General features: G+C 42.3%; 1 protein-coding gene across 1 annotated transcript; it reads right to left on the bottom strand.

The window, feature by feature from the left end:
* Positions 1 to 710: 710 nt before the first annotated feature.
* LOC146608756 (uncharacterized) lies at positions 711 to 18,517 on the bottom strand. Its single transcript, XM_085348682.1, has 2 exons — positions 16,268 to 18,517; positions 711 to 3,068 (listed from the first exon to the last, which is right to left on the bottom strand). The coding sequence occupies exons 1-2, from the start codon at positions 18,515 to 18,517 to the stop codon at positions 711 to 713; spliced, it is 4,608 nt and encodes a 1,535-aa protein (XP_085204808.1).
* Positions 18,518 to 20,266: the final 1,749 nt, after the last annotated feature.

Genomic DNA, 20,266 nt, shown 5'->3' with positions numbered 1-20,266 from the left:
CAATGTAGCTGCCATCACCAGTGTGTGAATGTGTGAATGACTGAATGTAGTGTAAAGCTCTTTGGGGTCCTTGGGGACTAAGTAAAGCGCTGTACAAGTACAGGCCATTTACTGTGCATGTGTTTATGCTCAAGTGTATGAATAAATTAGTCAGTTTTAAACAGTTGCAATTTAAACAGTAGAAGAGTGGCACTATATTTATATATTTATAAAGAATTTCAAACAACAATTAATTGATGCTCAAAGCAGGTTTATTTAATTAATATCCAGATTTCCAATTAGTTCCGAATTCATTCAGCAGCAAATCACATCACCAGTCACTTCAAGGCTGTATGTATTATTGTAAGGTAGACCCTACAATAATACATACAGAGAACCCAACAATCATATGACCCCCTATGAGCAAGCACTTTGGCGACAGTGGGAAGGAAAAACTCCCTTTTTACAGGAAGAAACCTCCGGCAGAACCAGGCTCAGGTCGGGGCGGCCATCTGCTGCGACCGGTTGGGGTGAGAGACTGAAGACGTTTGTTGTAGGTCTGATTGAAGGACTGATGTGATGGTAAGTTGTCTGCTGCTCAGCTTTGAATATTGAGAGATTAGTTGATGGATTTCAAGCCAAATTGTGCCCAAGTTTAAGACCACATTCATTGCTTTTTTTTGTTGATGTTATTGTTTTGGGCTTTTTTTCCACAAGAATTTCTAGCTCCCCTAGAATTCTGGCCACCCAAACGATGATTGCTGCTGAGAGAACACAAGGTTTTGTCCCCCTGTACTATTCATGTCAGTGCAGGGGGTTCTCCTTGAGAGGCCAGGGTGGAAAAAGGGATGCTTCAGAACCTCCGAGGGTGTTATGCGCTGATTTGCATCCAAGGCCAACATTTCTTTGATTAGCCTTACAAATAATGTTTGGCCATTTTCCGGTCCTCGCCTAACTTTCAGCAGTTTTTCGAGGTCATCGAGACACTTAAGTTTTATATATCGAGTTTCCTTTGATCGATAATGTGTCTCGTATTGAAATTGTTCTTGGGTCTTAAATGTCCAGCGCTGTTTGTTGTAGTTATCCTCGATGAAGTAGCAGTCAGTGTACAAGCCAGACTCTAGGAGATGATCTGGTAGCTGACCCTGGGTTTCAATTATGAATTTTAAAACATCATAATCGTCTTCCCCAGGATAGAGAGGCACCCCTGTAGCAAGCTCCACAGCTACCAGCCCCAGAGACCACATGTCGATTGCTTCGTCGTATGGAATGCCAAGCATAACCTCAGGTGCACAATAACCAATTGTCCCCACACGGTCACCAGGAATCACTGCAGAAGCAGGACATGCGAGGCCAAAGTCTATGAGTTTGACTTTGACGGGAGACTCACTGTGGTTCAGCACCATGATGTTTCCAGGTTTGAGGTCAGCATGCACTATTCCCACAGAACCCAGGTGGAACAGAGCATTTGCGAGCTGATGCAAAATTGGCCTGAGTTCTCTCATTGGGAGACCTCGGTTATTCCGGTCCCCAATGTAGTCCCACAGGCTTTGGTCAAGCAATTCGAAATTCAAGCAAATGCGCTGTCCATCGAGGAAATAGCCGTTCCATTCGACAATGTTGCACCTGTCTGGATCCAAGCGTCGTAGCTGCTCCAGGATGAAAATTTCCAGTTTTGCCTGGAGCAGAATTTCAGGGTCGCTCTTGTTGACTTTAATAGCAACGGTTTTGTTGTTTTTTGTATCGCGACATCTGGTTACCAAACCAAAGCCTCCTTCTCCAAGGAAGGCCTCTACCACGTGGTGATCTCCTAAAATTGTCCCTTCCGTTATTTGAAGATCATCTTCAGAGGCAGATGGGTTGGCTGAGGTGTTGATGTCTCCTTTTTGAGGAAATTCAACTGAGTTTTGGAAACTGCAGCTGAATTTTTGCAATCCATGACTTTTCCAGCTTGAAGGCTGCTGAGAGAGCACAAGGAGTTCTCCCCCTGTACTATTCATGTCAGTGCAGGGGGTTCTCCTTGAGAGGCCAGGGTTGAAAAAGGGATGCTTCAGAACCTCCGAGGGTGTTATGCGCTGATTTGCATCCAAGGCCAACATTTCTTTGATTAGCCTTACAAATAATGTTTGGCCATTTTCCGATCCTCGCCTAACTTTCAGCAGTTGTTCGAGGTCATCGAGACACTTAAGTTTTATCGATCGAGTTTCCTTGGATCGATAATCTGTCTCGTATTGAAATTGTTCTTGGGTCTTAAATGTCCAGCGCTGTTCCTTGTGGTTATCCTCGATGAAATAGCTGTCAGTGTACAAGCCAGACTCTAGGAGATGATCTGGTAGCTGACCCTGGGTTTCAATTATGAATTTCAAAACGTCATAATCGTCTTCCCCAGGATAGAGAGGCACCCCTGTAGCAAGCTCCACAGCTACCAGCCCTAGAGACCACATGTCAATTGCTTCATCATATGGAGTGCCAAGCATAATCTCAGGTGCACAATAACCAATTGTCCCCACACAGTCACCAGGAATCACTGCAGAGGTGTTACATGCGATGCCAAAGTCTATGAGTTTGACTCTGACTTGAGACTCACTGCGGTTCACAACCATGATGTTGACAGGTTTGAGGTCAGCATGCACTATTCCCACAGAACCCAGGTGGAATAGAGCATTTGCGAGCTGATTCAAAATTGGCCTGATTTCTCTCATTGGGAGACCTCGGTTATTCCGGTCCCCTATGTAGTCTGACAGGCTTTGGTCGAGGAGTTCAAAATTCAGGCAAATGCGCTCTCCATCGAGGAAATAGCCGTTCCATTCGACGATGTTGCACCTGTCTGGATCCAAGCGTCGTAGCTGCTCCAGGATGAAAATTTCCAGTTTTGCCTGGAGCAGAATTTCAGGGTCGCTCTTGTTGACTTTAACAGCAACAGTTTTGTTGTTTTTTGTATCGCGACATCTGGTTACAACACCAAAGTTTCCTTCTCCAAGGAAAGCCTCCACCATGTGGTGATCTCCCAAAATGGTCCCTTTAGATATTCCAAGCTCATCTGAGCCGAAGGCTGGGTTGGCTGACATGGTGTAATGTGTCTGTTTGCGCTGTGAATTGGTGAGAAACAAAACTGAACTTGTTTTGGTTTCTCTCGTAAATTGCTCTCAATGCTTCTCAAAAGGGTTTTAGTTGCTGCAGGTCAACGTCCGTTAAGCATAAAGTAACAGGTGAGCGCTCCTATTTATAGGTTTTGGATCAAAGCAAAGTTATGACGTCAGAAAGGATCAAAGCAAAGTTATCACGTCACAAGCGATCGAAGCGATTCTAATATGTGCGCATGCGCACATATGAGAAGCGATCGAAGCGATTGTAATATGTGTGCATGCGCACATATGAGAAGCGATCGAAGGGATTCTAATATGTGCGCATGCGCACACACGTGCTTGTTTGTGTAATATTGTTCACACTAAACTTGACCCTAATCAATTTAATATCAGTCAATCAAAGAAAATGTTAGTTTTGGAAAATTTTAAAATGACATAACTGACAGTTAAAACATTTTTTGTTCATGTATTTGTATTTGTATTGTCTTCGGGATTTTTTTTTTGCATACCATGTCAAGCTTTTCTGTATATAGTCATGTCGTAGATTTCGGAGCAAACAAGAAATTGAATTGGATTTTAATATTGCAGTGCTTGGATTTCGGATTTGGTGCTTAAAACTTCTTGAAACTGTAACCGTATTTCATTCACCACAAAGAACTATCTGATTGAATAGTTTTCTTATCAGATAGAGAAATAAAACGAGTCGCAAAGTCTAAAAGCAACATTTCTCTGCCTGGGCTGTACCTCTGCACGTTAGTCTGTTTCAGTGTGTGACCCCCCACCCCCTCCCTGATCAGTCGGGGGTGAGTGCGCTAATGTGCCTGGAGGCCGTTTTAATGAGTGTTTGCTGGAAAACGAAAAATACAAGAAGGATTTGTACGTTTTCACAACGGGGGAGTTGCGTAAGTACTAGTAAATAATTTTCTCGAGTGTGTACGTTACACATGTTATTTGTTTAAAATTGGTATTATTATTTTGCTAGCTAGCAAACTCGCGGGATAAAGGATTGAAGTGCACTCAGTGCGATACAATACGGTGGCGCTATTCTAACAGTTAGTTATTGCAGGGTAACTTGTAGAATATGCTGTGAATTGAACCAAGATTACACAGCAGTAGCAGTAATACGAGTTACTTCCCTCAAGTGAAAGCGTTAAACGTTAGCCCGATGCTTAACTAGCCAACGTCAGGCTTTCTGATTGAAGGCTAAAAGCGACGTTGTCACCAAGTAAACAGAATATTGATGATATTTTTGTGTATCGCTGCAGCCTTTTCAAGTATTAACCTGGTGTCTTTGGGAACAGCTTAGGGGGAAATGACGGTAATATGACTGAACCATATGGGAAGAAAGAATAGGCACTTTTTGTGCTAGCGAAGTTTCCTGGCTTTCATTCAAAATCTGTTTATCATTAAACAATTGAAACATAATGGCTTTGAGCTGACATTGAGGCCTGTGGGGCACTATCAGCCACTGAGACAGTAGACAAGTGACTATTTCACACTTTAAGGCTGCCTGTTTATTTAAGGGAGATGAACAGTACATTCTAACTGTACATAATAATATCAATGATGATAGATTAAATAAATGGGTTTTTGAAAGACGCTTGTGCATTTTTAAAGTCTAAAGTGTTGAATTGATCTGAGTATGTCATGTGTTCAAAGCCTCTCCCAGTCAGTGCTGTTCTCTATGCCTGTCTTACTCTACATGATGTTATTAGCACAAACACTTTAAAGGTGATAATTAGGTCTACAACAATAACACAGACTGCAATGTAGTTAAGCGTCTTACAGTTAGTTTTGAATGAATGAACTTAAAAAACAACACAAGCAAAGATCTGTCTCCTCCTGTTTTTTGTGTCACATAAGAAAGAAGCATCAATATCTGATGAGAAGACTTATTCATTTGGCCTTTCACGTGGTCTTACTCAGGTGATGCGAAGTGAAATATGCATCCTTTTTATGGTAATGTGCTGGAAAATGTTGAAAATAGACATTAAACGTGCTTACAAAGTGCTTGAATTTGACCCTGAAAGGTGTATGAAGCCAGAAAAAGTCACACTTGGAGTAAAAACCTCTCATAGCAAGTTAATCATATTCAATTGATTTGATGCTTTCAGCACAAAATTTAGCCACACAGTCAGGACAGCGTCTGCTTTACCTTCATCGGTAAACGTGTTTATGCAGTACATAGTAACAGTGTGGCTGAGTCCTCTGGTTCAAATCAGTTCCAGTACATTTGGAGATGTAAGTCTTAACCTTTCACATGCATCGGGAAGGAAAAAACATTTAATCTGCACAGTACTGCCGAAGTGCAGCGATACATTGTGAAGTGCACATTTGCATTTCTCATACAGTACCGAGCAAAAGTCTTGAACCACCCCCTTATTTTTTCGTGTTTTGCCAGGTCAGTCTGTGTTAACGGTGTTATTAACTGCATTCTTCAACTAAAGAAGTGAGAACAAATGATGTGGGCTTTTGTTTTTTTGCAATAGGCTGCAAGTAAATGTGTACAGATACAATTTAAAATTGGTTCTTTGTTAAGTTTTCTGGTCCTTTCCGTGACTTAGGTGTCTGTTTATGTTTGAATGTTTCAGAGATTAGTGTGAAGGGTCTTAACAGACAAAAAGTGGTCAAATACAAGCCCTGGATTAAAAATCAGAAACACTTTAAAAAGCCTGGAGAGCTATTCCTTAATACCACTTTAAAGATTACAGGGAAGTCCGGATCCCTGGAAGCAAATGAGGGATGGCTCAAGACTTTTGCACAGTGCTGTACATGTCATGTTCCCTGTTTTATAGCTCAGCTCAAACTGACACGTTCTCACTAACTGCTTCTCATTTTCTCCACAGTAAACTTTGACCACTTCCAGATACTGCGGGCCATCGGGAAAGGAAGCTTTGGAAAGGTAATGCAGCCTCCATTTTTCACGCCACTTGTATATTGTTTGCCCTTAATTACCCACCACGGTCGTCATCTCTAAAGAATCAGTGCAAGCGAAGCGAAATGTGCTGGGATTACACTTTAGTTCTCGTGTGCTGCTGTTATTTAATAACAGTTATAAATGCAGCTGATGTAATTATTTCTATAAAGTCAGTTAGAGGAGAGCCGATTTCTATTTCATCTCACTCAATCTAGGTGGGAATTTTGACCCCACGTCTCAATTTAATTACACAGCAGCAAAATTCTGCGGCTCTATTTGTCATCGCGCTCAACGGTTGGGCTGAAGGCAGGAGGAGAACTTAGTGTGTGTGTGATACACAATTGGGGCTGCAGAGATTGGAATAGTTTACCTTCATTTGAAATATCACTGCCCTGTGCACATTGTTGGCTTTAAAATTCAAACTTAAAGAGTTTGTAAGTAAACTGGCTGAGATGAGACAGACGATGCACCGGGTCCTCGTCTGAGTGCGGCCCGATGTCCATGTTGTCATTTATGAGCAACACGAATGCCACAACAAAGGAAGACGTCGCAGCGATGATGTATCTGTGGCTTTTTGTCACACTTGGAAACCACGGTGTTGTGCAGCTATTTGCCTTGTTGCAGGGTTTTAAAAAAACTGCAGTTTTGATTTTAGTGAAAGACACCGTCTCATGACTCATTGAGTGCCGCGACTGACAAGCCAATCCGTGGCCTGCAGTTTGACGATGTCACATTTCCTGACTGCTTGGAACCCCGACTAAGTCGTCCTGTAGCCCACATCATAATGTTTCCATCTCTCTGCTTGACTGCAGGGATGCTATTTTTTGCATCACACTCCTATTTCAAAAGGTCAGTTAAAGCCACATAATTTCGTTTCATCTCCCCACAGCACTTTCTCCAAAGTCTTCCCTGAATCATTTAGATGTTCACTGGCACTTGAGATGGGCCTATACATGTTTCTCCTTGAACAGGTAGCTACCCTATGTTAGCCTAGCTTTCTATCACTGATGCTCTGTATGTATGCTGCTGCCTCTCGTCTCGTGTTACTTAAAAAATTAACCCCACAGCTTCAATAACCGTATCTAAAAATCTCTCAGTGAAAGTTACGGTTGAAGGTTTGGAAACATTTTGGGGTAGCCAGTGTTAAATAGAGACAGTGCCACATTCTTTATCTAGTCATTGTAATGAAAGAAGCACATTAAAAACTATATGAGAGTTTGCTTTTAACAAGCATGTAATGACTCTACTTAAAAACTGAAAGTAGCATTTTGTGGATGTTTTCCCTGCTGCCCGATCCCATCAGTCTCTTAAAGCATCATTTTTTATGCGCCCTGGTGTGACAGAGGTTTCATGGCGCTACAGGTTACCTGAGCACATCAGGTATATTACGGTTGAAAACGAGTGCCCGGCCTTCCAGTGGGTGGTCGACCCCTCGTGCACAGCTCAGGAGTCTAAACGACCCAGCAGTTATGGACATGTGTGTTTTTGGTGTGCTGTCCCTCCTTCTCCCTGCTTGTGTGTGTGTGTGTGTGTGTGTGTGTGTGTGTGTGTGTGTGTGTGTGTGTGTGTGTGTGTGGATGCCGGCGTTTCTGAGAGCACCTGTTTACAGGCACCTTCAGGCCTGGTGGGTGTGGCCCTGCCAGGTGGTTGGCCACACCTGAAGACCATCACACAGCTGATCAAGCCTTGTCGGAGGAGCTACTTAAGAATGCGGTGGCGCTCTCTCTGACGCTGGATCATTGCGTGACTTCACGTTAGTCTCTCGGCCAGTCAGTACGGATAGTCTGCCGCATTGTATGTGTCTTACGGCTGCCTGTTTGTTATCTCCCCAGGAGAAGCGTGGAGACGAGAGGGCAGCGAGCACGGGGTGCTCAGACACTGAGGAGCGGAGACAAGGAACACTAGCAGTGGGAAGAGGACATTTCACGGGAGTCGGGAACGCACTGCGGATTTATTGTTATTTTCCATTCACTGTAAATAAACGCACTGCTTGCATTCAGAGCTCCGTGCCTGGCTCCTCCTTCCTCACATCCCCACGGTTGACGCTGGCCAACCGTGACAAATAGCTGTTCTTAGATTCATTATTAGTTCAACATTGACAAATAGTAGTTGACTAATATCAGGAGCCAAAAAGAAAACAAAAAACAAACTAAATAAATATTTCAGACGCTGAAAATAAATTATTACGGTCGTTTAAATTTGCTGTCAGCAAGTTAGGTCTAATACATGTAGTCAATCTAATGAATCAATATTACATGTAAAAAGTACAGAACTGAAAATGAAACTAAAATATAACGGTAAATGAACTGGTTCTTGTATAAAACCTTTCTACTCTCTACAACTTGCCTCATTCATGCACTCACTTTTTTCTATGCTTTTTCTCTGTAAGTGCTTTCTATCTAACATTAATACGCATTCATCCTCCCGATGGATGCATCGGAGAGCAACTTGGGGTTAGCATCTTGCCCAAGGATATTTGGCATGCAGGCTGGAGCAGGCGGGGATTGAACCAGCAACTTTCTGATTAGTAGGTTTCCTGCTCTACCTGAGCTACAGACACCCCAATTTGTGGTGTTCTGGAAACAACACGTTCTCATCCCAACAGGTAACGATGCTATGTGACAAATCATCGGTATGTGTAAATGTGTTTTTTATTCTGATCATGAATCGCTTTGTAAAACAAGACCTGATAGGGTTAAGGTTAAAGTTATGGTTAGAGTTAATGTTAGGGATAGGGCTGGAATGGACGGCTGGAGCCTCTCCTCCAAGTGTGTGTTACTGCCGCCATCAGCATTCTGTTGTATGCTTTTCTCTGTAAGCGCTTCGAGCCTGTACTTTTTTGCTTTAGCTGAGTAATGAAGTTGAATCAGTACTTTAACTTTCACTGGAACAATAGTATTTTTACTTCTACTTAAGAATGTCTGATCTTTTGCCAACTCTGGCTGTCTCTCAGTCTTGGAATACCCACTTGTTGTCCAGCGGTGTCCTGGGAATATGGGAACTAGACAGACTGGGGAAACAATGGGAGGAGACACAAAGATGGAATCACTTTTACCATCTTTGATGTATTTGCTGGTCGTCTTATTTCTTCTATTTTGCAAGCACAGTGTTGCAATCATTGTCTTTGTGGTACAATGACACAGGTAGAATGCAGGTGTTTTCATGTAACACGATGCCAGAAAGATGAGTAATGTGTTTTGAAGAGAAGATAAAACATCATGTTTGAACAAAGATAAGCAGCAGACACGTCTGTGTGTGAGTTATACAGGTTCAGTAAGAAGGTAATATGTCTGCAGAATTTGTAATTCTTATGAAGATATTGCTTGTACAATAAATAAAATCCCTTTAACTTCTTCTGGAGAGTGTCTTTATATATTTAGTCATTTTGGGGCGATCCTTTATTTAGTACTAACTCTAGTCGGGGATATATATCAGAGTTTACTTTCAGATATGAGCATTGTGTTTTCTGTGGATGAATGAATTAATTATTTATTTATGTAATTTTTGAAAGACTGGCTCATGTAAAATCTCTGAAAGTATGACACAGCTCTCCTGTTACACTTTATGGACACCTGAGCTTCACCATGAGGGCCTGTCTTTATTCACTGAAATCCACTTTTATAATGAATTCACAGTAATCACTGACACCTTCAGAGCATTACATTCATTAAAGACGTCTTCTACACCTACTCTTCCAGACGACCGACACATACTTCAACTACTGCAGGTTAACCAGCCACTCATCAGTAAAGCAAAAACTAAATGTAAATGTCCTCATGTGGAAAAGACTGAAACACAACTCCCACATATCACTAATGTAACAGATCCATTTAGGGAGAGTGAGAACACTAGGCTGGATGTGTTTTAATGCAGGAACATTCATCATGTCTTGAGTTCAACAAATCATTTACATTTAATATGTGAGCTGGATGGTTACACGATACAATGTGATTGTCAACAATAACTGCAATGAACGCTGGTTTGAGGGCGGAGTCAAGGAGGCCATTTACGTGAAAAGGGAAAGACCCTCTCTGAATCAAGGAGGGGGCCTAAGGGTACATCTGTCACCATCTTACAATACGAAGCTGTAAAAAAGTAATTATAAAAAAGCATTTTTGTAGCTGAATGTTACTGGATAGCTGTTTCATCTGTAACACATCAAAATAACCTGCTAAGGTTTAATAGGCTATAAGGAACACACTCACTTCCTGAGCCCTGGGCAATAAGAGACGTTTTGTGTTTTATAATTTATTGATATGTTTGATCCTTTCTGACCTGCGTTAATGAAGCAGTCATTAGAGCACCATGTCCGCTATAATAGTTCTGTAGTTTGATGCTTGAGTCGTTGCAGACTTCTTGAAACTCCCTCACCCGTCAAAGCAGCGTCTTTGTTATTGGAGTCCAGCAGATGGCAGTGTTTCACTGTCTGACGGCTGTCTGAAGCTTCAGCTGGATTATTCGTTTGCTATGTTTGCCATGTTACAGTGGGGAGGAAAAACTCCCTTTTTGACAGGAATATCTAGACATGAGTGATTACTGCAGTGGGGCACTATCTGTGCTATCTATAAGAAATGTTAGCAACAATAAAACTCTGAGGATCAGGGCTCCATTTCACTCCAGTGTTCAGTGGCATTTTAAAAGAGTGAATACCGACGCTGAATGTCTTTGTAAAGCAAAAGCACTTTGTTAGCCTTTACAGAGCAAAGCTATGGATCAATGTGCAGTGAAGAAAAATCCAGGTGGCCAGTCTGTCCTTTCCTAACCAATCACAGAGCTCCTTACATTGTTGCGCTGGAGAATAACTAAATATAATATAAAGATGATATTGAAAATAATCTTTTGTAGAGTCACTACTTAGTGGGCAGAGGACAGTTATCACTTTGCTGGATGCTTTAAAGTCGCATGTTCTGTATTTGCTGTATGCAGATTAACAGGATATTAACAGCTTTCATTAGACTTCATATGATAATCAGATAAGATAGAACTTTATTAATCCCTTGGGTGGGTTCCTCTGGGAAATTCGGTTTCCAAAAGCACAGCACCGACAGAAGTTACAGTTACAGAATGAATGTTATATATATACATACATACACACACATATATAAATACAGAGACAAATATAAATAAAAATAAAATATACGAAGGGGATAAATAGAATAAATAGGAATAAAAAATAAAAATACAAGTGCATTGCACATTTCAAGTATTGAGGTCTATTTGCACCATTGACTATTAACAAAAGTATTGCACAAAGGTATTGCACAGTGAGGTGAAGAGGCACTACAGCTTAGTTGTTCCCCCCTCCTTTGTCCTCCTGTCTCCCCTCCCTCTCCCCTCCAGAGAGGAGTTAAACAGTTTGATGGCGTGTGGGACAAAGGAGTTTTTAAGTCTGTTAGTTCTTGTCTTGGGGAGAAGCAACCTGTCACTGAACAGACTCTTCTGGTTGTTAATGGCCGTGTGCAGAGCAGCATTGTTCATAATGTCCAGCAGTTTTTTTAGTGTCCTTTTCTCTGCCACTGTCACCAGAGTGTCCAGCTTCATGCCAACCACAGAGCTAGCCCTCCTGATCAGTTTCTCCAGTCTGGATGAGTCCTTCTTTGCTGTGCTGCTCCCCCAGCACACCACAGCATAGAAAAGTACTCCAGCAACCACTGACTGGTAAAACATCCTCAGGAGCTTCCTGCAGATGTTAAAGGACCTCAGCCTCCTGAGGAAGTACAGTCGGCTTTGGGCTTTTTTATACAGGTGCTCTGTGTTGCATGACCAGTCCAGTTTATTGTCCACCCACAGCCCGAGGTACTTGTACTTGTTGACCACCTCCTCCCCCTCTATCTGAACCGGCAGTGGACCTTCTCTGGACCTCCCGAAGTCCACAACCAGTTCCTTGGTCTTTGAGGTGTTGAGTTGCAGGTGGTTTGTGCAACTCAACACCTCAACAGTGAAGTGTTTCTCTTTCAGTGTTTATTCTTGGACATGGATATGCATATACATGGATTTTATTAAAATATGAAATTATTGTGTAAATAACGCTACATGTTAGATCAAAAGTTAGTAGAATTACAAAGGGTTTGTAGATTGTAAATGCAAAATGAGTTTGATTAGCCTGTAGAAACACAAAAGAGAGTAACAGGAAGTGTGTGTGTGACAGGACCTTTGCATGCCTATAGAAGGAGTGAGCACCCAGAGAGAAAAACAGAAGAGACAGACTCTAGCCAGATGAAGCAATGGAGGCTTTAAGAAAAGACATGAAAATGATATTAATGGTATGGTTTAGTGTGTTAATATAGGCCACAAATAGATAAAGGTGGACTTTCCTCAACCTAGAATTTTGAGCATAGCAGCAAAACCATAGATTTAACATAATTGGGAAAAAACAAGCCAAAGTTTGGCTTAAAATTTTACAGCTTGACCTCCCACTTATCCCGATCCTGAGAAGAAGCTCAAAGGACAGTCAATCTCCTGATGAAGACCAACAGAGCATCGTGAACCTGAAGAATTAACAGCAGGCTGGTAAGAACAGTGTGACATAACTGTTTAAAGGCATTGAATGTGATATTTTGCCTGGCTGGGACTTAATCTACAAGGAAAATACTGAAAGGAAACGGAGAAGAAACAGATTGTGTTTGCTGGAGATTTAAGACAACAAAGGACACTTTGAGAAGGGTACAGGGGCCAGTGGGAAGGTGAAGCCCAGAGGAGTATAATTGGGTTGAAATTGAAGCCTGAAAAAGGCCCAACAGAGACTGTACTTCCTGAGAATTCTCAGGAGGAATAACATCACACAGAGACTGCTGGTGTCCTTCTACAGAGCCACCATTGAGAGTGTTCTAACTTACTGCATATGTATTTGGTACACTAGCTGCACAGGGGCTCAGAGGAAAGCACTCCAAGGGATCATTAACACCGCCCAAAAGATCACTGGCTGCCCTCTCCCCACACTGGACGTTCTACACAACGCCCACTGTTTTAAAAAGGCCCAAAACATCATAAAAGACACCTCACATCCTGGCCACTCCCTGTTCGAACTGTTGCCCTCAGGCAGACGGTACAGGGCAATCAGAGCAAGGACTAATAGACTCAAACACAGCTGTTATCCAACTGCAATAACACATCTGAATACTACAAAAAAAATGTCCATCACGCCACTCTTGTGTTAATCTATGCACGGTCTGAAGCATGTGTGTGGGAATGTATGTGAATGTTTTACTGTTAAATCTTATTAGTATTTTAAGTATTCTATCTATTTTATTTATTGAATTTTATTGTTTTATTTATATTTTGATATTGCTAGGGATGATGCAATGATCGGGGACCATTCTTCATTTCGTTGTTCTCGTGACAATGACAATAAAGTTTCTGATTCTGATTCTGAACTCATGATGGTGTTTAGAGATGTCCACCAGAGCACAACAAAGAGTCTCTTGCAGATTAAACCCAGGCGATAAGGTCCATACCAAGTACTCCTAATGACGCCAACAGTTTGCAAAATCGCTGAGAGGCCCTTTTGGATCCACCAGAGCCATTGCAAAAAAGTGGAAGTGAGTGACAGCATAACCTAAAAGACACCACCACCCCGACTCTTTGGTGATCTACAGGTGAAGGGAGGGCTGATTGGGTATATCCCGCCTTCTACTTCTCACCTGTAGTCTACTCACCAGAGAAATCGGTGTGTCTGGTCATCATGAAGATTATTCTGTTTACCACCTTGGCCCTGCTGCTTACAGCATGGACTCTGATGCACTTAATGGATCAAGAAGCCAACTTGTATAGAAGGACATGGACATATGACAATTCACACCTGGTCGAAGTGACACAGGACCACATCCATCCCTGGATGAACAACGCCTGATACAGATATATATGCTCACACATGCCTACTACAACGCAGCATGCTATATTATATGGCAAACCTATGAATATGACTCAAGTGACATGCGCAGCAAGCTTTGCCAATCTAGATTATCAATATTCAGGAATTGTCCTAAACCACAGCGACCCCCTGACTATGGGACTATCGTTTTGGGCTGTTTTTAAATGCATCGACCACCATCAACAAAGAGCAACTTCTCCTCACACTTGTCCAGCTGTCAAACTCTGAAAGAGTTACAGTTTCACCACTGAGCACTTTGAATGGTTATTCTTTTATTTAAAAGCACTTATTCTAGCTGCATCATCAATACGACAAAAACTGTGACTTCAACAAAAATGTATCTAAAAATATTTAGGGGGAAATGTTCCTACACCCCTCATGTAAACGTTACACCTCCAAAAGGGAGAAATAATCAGAATAAGGCGTAATCATTGTCTTGATAATAATGACCATGAAAATGAAACTAGGCCTACCTTTAGTTCAGCACACTCAGTGTTGCATAAAGACATGCGAACATGCCATCATCCATTCTGGAGCCTACTTTTAAAAAGAGCGAGCTGTTTATTCTGGCTGAGTAGCAAACAGAACCAACCATGACAACCTAAACTGGGAAAACACTTGGAAACCTTGAACACTGGGAATATGGAGACACAGGGGGTAGATGAACAGACACTCTGACAAAGGACAGAGGAAAACAGAGACAATATATATAAGACAAGAAGTAACACAGACACCCTTTTCGGTGACAAAAAAGAGAAAATATCCAGTGAAAGGCAGTTCTCTTGGAAAAACTGCCTTATTGATGTCAACGGTCAGAGAAAAATGTCTGATAGGAAGGCAACCGTAGCTCATACAACCATTTGTTGCAACCAAAGAATGCAGAAGAGCGTTTTGGTCAGCTAAGAACAGGAAATTGAAGCTACAGTTCTCAAAATTTGACATGAGAAGATTGGATAAATGTTGCCTGGTCTGATGAGTCTTGATTTCTGCTCTGACATGCAGATGGTCGGGTCAGAATTTGGCATAAATAGCATGAAAGGATGGATCCATGCTGCCTTATGTCAGCTGTGCAGACTAGTGGTGGTGGTGTCACTGTGGGGGGGAGGGGCGGTATTTTTTTGCTGAAACGTTACATAGTGTGTGTGTGTGTGTGTGTGTGTGTGTGTGTGTGTGTGTGTGTGTGTGAGAGAGAGAGAGAGAACAACTTGAAACAAACTGCAGCAATAAGGGCAAACTAGTGCACAGTTATGTTTACGTGAGCGTTATTTTGTATGCATTTGTACAGTTCCATAACTGTGAGAATACATCGATAGCATTTAACTCTAGTAACAGGCATTTGTACCAGTAAGCATGAAAAAGTAGGGAAAAGAACTAGTATGTAAGCACTGACTAGTACTGTAAAGTATATGTGTATATAGGTCAATCGTGGCTCAAGAGTTCGCAGTTCATCCTGTAATTGGAAGGTTGCCAGATTGAGCCCCGCCTCCGACAGTCTCGGTCGTTGTGTCCCGGGGCAGGACACTTCACCCGTTGCCTACTGGTGGTGGTCAGAGGGCCCGGTGGCGCCAGTGTCCGGCAGCCTCGCCTCTGTCAGTGCGCCCCAGGGCAGCTGTGGCTACAATGTAGCTGCCATCACCAGTGTGTGAATGTGTGAATGACTGAATGTAGTGTAAAGCTCTTTGGGGTCCTTGGGCACTAAGTAAAGCGCTGTACAAGTACAGGCCATTTACTGTGCATGTGTTTATGCTCAAGTGTATGAATAAATTAGTCAGTTTTAAACAGTTGCAATTTAAACAGTAGAAGAGTGGCACTATATTTATATATTTATAAAGAATTTCAAACAACAATTAATTGATGCTCAAAGCAGGTTTATTTAATTAATATCCAGATTTCCAATTAGTTCCGAATTGATTCAGCAGCAAATCACATCACCAGTCACTTCAAGGCTGTATGTATTATTGTAAGGTAGACCATACAATAATACATACAGAGAACCCAACAATCATATGACCCCCTATGAGCAAGCACTTTGGCGACAGTGGGAAGGAAAAACTCCCTTTTTACAGGAAGAAACCTCCGGCAGAACCAGGCTCAGGTCGGGGCGGCCATCTGCTGCGACCGGTTGGGGTGAGAGACTGAAGACGTTTGTTGTAGGTCTGATTGAAGGACTGATGTGATGGTAAGTTGTCTGCTGCTCAGCTTTGAATATTGAGAGATTAGTTGATGGATTTCAAGCCAAATTGTGCCCAAGTTTAAGACCACATTCATTGCTTTTTTTTGTTGATGTTATTGTTTTGGGCTTTTTTTCCACAAGAATTTCTAGCTCCCCTAGAATTCTGGCCACCCAAACGATGATTGCTGCTGAGAGAGCACAAGGTTTTGTCCCCCTGTACTATTCATGTCAGTGCAGGGGGTTCTCCTTGAGAGGCCAGGGTGGAAAAAGGGATGCTTCAGAACCTCCGAGGGTGTTATGCGCTGATTTGCATCCAAGGCCAACATTTCTTTGATTAGCCTTACAAATAATGTTTGGCCATTTTCCGGTCCTCGCCTAACTTTCAGCAGTTTTTCGAGGTCATCGAGACACTTAAGTTTTATATATCGAGTTTCCTTGGATCGATAATGTGTCTCGTATTGAAATTGTTCTTGGGTCTTAAATGTCCAGCGCTGTTTGTTGTAGTTATCCTCGATGAAGTAGCAGTCAGTGTACAGGCCAGACTCTAGGAGATGATCTGGTAGCTGACCCTGGGTTTCAATTATGAATTTTAAAACATCATAATCGTCTTCCCCAGGATAGAGAGGCACCCCTGTAGCAAGCTCCACAGCTACCAGCCCCAGAGACCACATGTCGATTGCTTTGTCGTATGGAATGCCAAGCATAACCTCAGGTGCACAATAACCAGTTGTCCCCACACAGTCACCAGGAATCACTGCAGAAGCAGGACATGCGAGGCCAAAGTCTATGAGTTTGACTTTGACGGGAGACTCACTGCGGTTCACAACCATGATGTTTCCAGGTTTGAGGTCAGCATGCACTATTCCCACAGAACCCAGGTGGAACAGAGCATTTGCGAGCTGATGCAAAATTGGCCTGAGTTCTCTCATTGGGAGACCTCGGTTATTCCGGTCCCCAATGTAGTCCCACAGGCTTTGGTCAAGCAATTCGAAATTCAAGCAAATGCGCTGTCCATCGAGGAAATAGTCGTTCCATTCCACAATGTTGCACCTGTCTGGATCCAAGCGTCGTAGCTGCTCCAGGATGAAAATTTCCAGTTTTGCCTGGAGCAGAATTTCAGGGTCGCTCTTGTTGACTTTAATAGCAACGGTTTTGTTGTTTTTTGTATCGCGACATCTGGTTACCAAACCAAAGCCTCCTTCTCCAAGGAAGGCCTCTACCACGTGGTGATCTCCTAAAATGGTCCCTTCCGTTATTTGAAGATCATCTTCAGAGGCAGATGGGTTGGCTGAGGTGTTGATGTCTCCTTTTTGAGGAAATTCAACTGAGTTTTGGAAACTGCAGCTGAATTTTTGCAATCCATGACTTTTCCAGCTTGAAGGCTGCTGAGAGAGCACAAGGAGTTCTCCCCCTGTACTATTCATGTCAGTGCAGGGGGTTCTCCTTGAGAGGCCAGGGTCGAAAAAGGGATGCTTCAGAACCTCCGAGGGTGTTATGCGCTGATTTGCATCCAAGGCCAACATTTCTTTGATTAGCCTTACAAATAATGTTTGGCCATTTTCCGATCCTCGCCTAACTTTCAGCAGTTGTTCGAGGTCATCGAGACACTTAAGTTTTATCGATCGAGTTTCCTTGGATCGATAATCTGTCTCGTATTGAAATTGTTCTGGGGTCTTAAATGTCCAGCGCTGTTCCTTGTGGTTATCCTCGATGAAATAGCTGTCAGTGTACAAGCCAGACTCTAGGAGATGATCTGGTAGCTGACCCTGGGTTTCAATTATGAATTTCAAAACGTCATAATCGTCTTCCCCAGGATAGAGAGGCACCCCTGTAGCAAGCTCCACAGCTACCAGCCCTAGAGACCACATGTCAATTGCTTCATCATATGGAGTGCCAAGCATAATCTCAGGTGCACAATAACCAATTGTCCCCACACAGTCACCAGGAATCACTGCAGAGGTGTTACATGCGATGCCAAAGTCTATAAGTTTGACTCTGACTTGAGACTCACTGCGGTTCACAACCATGATGTTGACAGGTTTGAGGTCAGCATGCACTATTCCCACAGAACCCAGGTGGAATAGAGCATTTGCAAGCTGATGCAAAATTGGCCTGATTTCTCTCATTGGGAGACCTCGGTTATTCCGGTCCCCTATGTAGTCTGACAGGCTTTGGTCGAGGAGTTCAAAATTCAGGCAAATGCGCTCTCCATCGAGGAAATAGCCGTTCCATTCGACGATGTTGCACCTGTCTGGATCCAAGCGTCGTAGCTGCTCCAGGATGAAAATTTCCAGTTTTGCCTGGAGCAGAATTTCAGGGTCGCTCTTGTTGACTTTAACAGCAACAGTTTTGTTGTTTTTTGTATCGCGACATCTGGTTACAACACCAAAGCTTCCTTCTCCAAGGAAAGCCTCCACCATGTGGTGATCTCCCAAAATGGTCCCTTTAGATATTCCAAGCTCATCTGAGCCGAAGGCTGGGTTGGCTGACATGGTGTAAAGTTTGCGCTGTGAATTGGTGAGAAACAAAACTGAACTTGTTTTGGTTTCTCTCGTAAATTGCTCTCAAATCTTCTCAAAAGGGTTTTAGTTGCTGCAGGTCAACGTCCGTTAAGCATAAAGTAACAGGTGAGCGCTCCTATTTATAGGTTTTGGAATCAAAGCAAAGTTATGACATCAGAAAGGATCAAAGCAAAGTTATCACGTCACAAGCGATCGAAGCGATTCTAATATGTGCGCATGCGCACATATGAGAAGCGATCGAAGGGATTCTAATATGTGCGCATGCGCACACGTGCTTGCTTGTGTAATATTGTTCACACTAAACTTGACTCTAATCAATTTAATATCAGTCAATCAAAGAAAATGTTAGTTTTGGAAAATTTTAAAATGACATAACTGACAGTTAAAACATTTTTTGTTCATGTATTTGTATTTGTATTGTCTTCGGGGTTTTTTTTTGCATACCATGTCAAGCTTTTCTGTATATAGTCATGTCGTAGATTTCGGAGCAAACAAGAAATTGAATTGGATTTTAATATTGCAGTGCTTGGATTTCGGATTTGGTGCTTAAAACTTCTTGAAACTGTAACCGTATTTCATTCACCACAAAGAACTATCTGATTGAATAGTTTTCTTATCAGATAGAGAAATAAAACGAGTCGCAAAGTCTAAAAGCAACATTTCTCTGCCTGGGCTGTACCTCTGCACGTTAGTCTGTTTCAATGTGTGACCCCCCACCCCGTCCCTGATCAGTCGGGGGTGAGTGCGCTAATGTGCCTGGAGGCCGTTTTAATGAGTGTTTGCTGGAAAACGAAAAATACAAGAAGGATTTGTACGTTTTCACAACGGGGGAGTTTGCGTAAGTACTAGTAAATAATTTTCTCGAGTGTGTACGTTACACATGTTATTTGTTTAAAATTGGTATTATTATTTTGCTAGCTAGCAAACTCGCGGGATAAAGGATTGAAGTGCACTCAGTGCGATACAATACGGTGGCGCTATTCTAACAGTTAGTTATTGCAGGGTAACTTGTAGAATATGCTGTGAATTGAACCAAGATTACACAGCAGTAGCAGTAATACGAGTTACTTCCCTCAAGTGAAAGCGTTAAACGTTAGCCCGATGCTTAACTAGCCAACGTCAGGCTTTCTGATTGAAGGCTAAAAGCGACGTTGTCACCAAGTAAACAGAATATTGATGATATTTTTGTGTATCGCTGCAGCCTTTTCAAGTATTAACCTGGTGTCTTTGGGAACAGCTTAGGGGGAAATGACGGTAATATGACTGAACCATATGGGAAGAAAGAATAGGCACTTTTTGTGCTAGCGAAGTTTCCTGGCTTTCATTCAAAATCTGTTTATCATTAAACAATTGAAACATAATGGCTTCGAGCTGACATTGAGGCCTGTGGGGCACTATCAGCCACTGAGACAGTAGACAAGTGACTATTTCACACTTTAAGGCTGCCTGTTTATTTAAGGGAGATGAACAGTACATTCTAACTGTACATAATAATATCAATGATGATAGATTAAATAAATGGGTTTTTGAAAGACGCTTGTGCATTTTTAAAGTCTAAAGTGTTGAATTGATCTGAGTATGTCATGTGTTCAAAGCCTCTCCCAGTCAGTGCTGTTCTCTATGCCTGTCTTACTCTACATGATGTTATTAGCACAAACACTTTAAAGGTGATAATTAGGTCTACAACAATAACACAGACTGCAATGTAGTTAAGCGTCT

The sequence above is a fragment of the Diplotaxodon limnothrissa genome, linkage group LG23 (assembly GCF_057381915.1).
Source record: "Diplotaxodon limnothrissa isolate DT_005_m linkage group LG23, D_limnothrissa_male_GT1.1, whole genome shotgun sequence".
Taxonomy (NCBI): domain Eukaryota; kingdom Metazoa; phylum Chordata; class Actinopteri; order Cichliformes; family Cichlidae; genus Diplotaxodon; species Diplotaxodon limnothrissa.
This window is presented reverse-complemented; position numbering and strand designations above follow the sequence as displayed.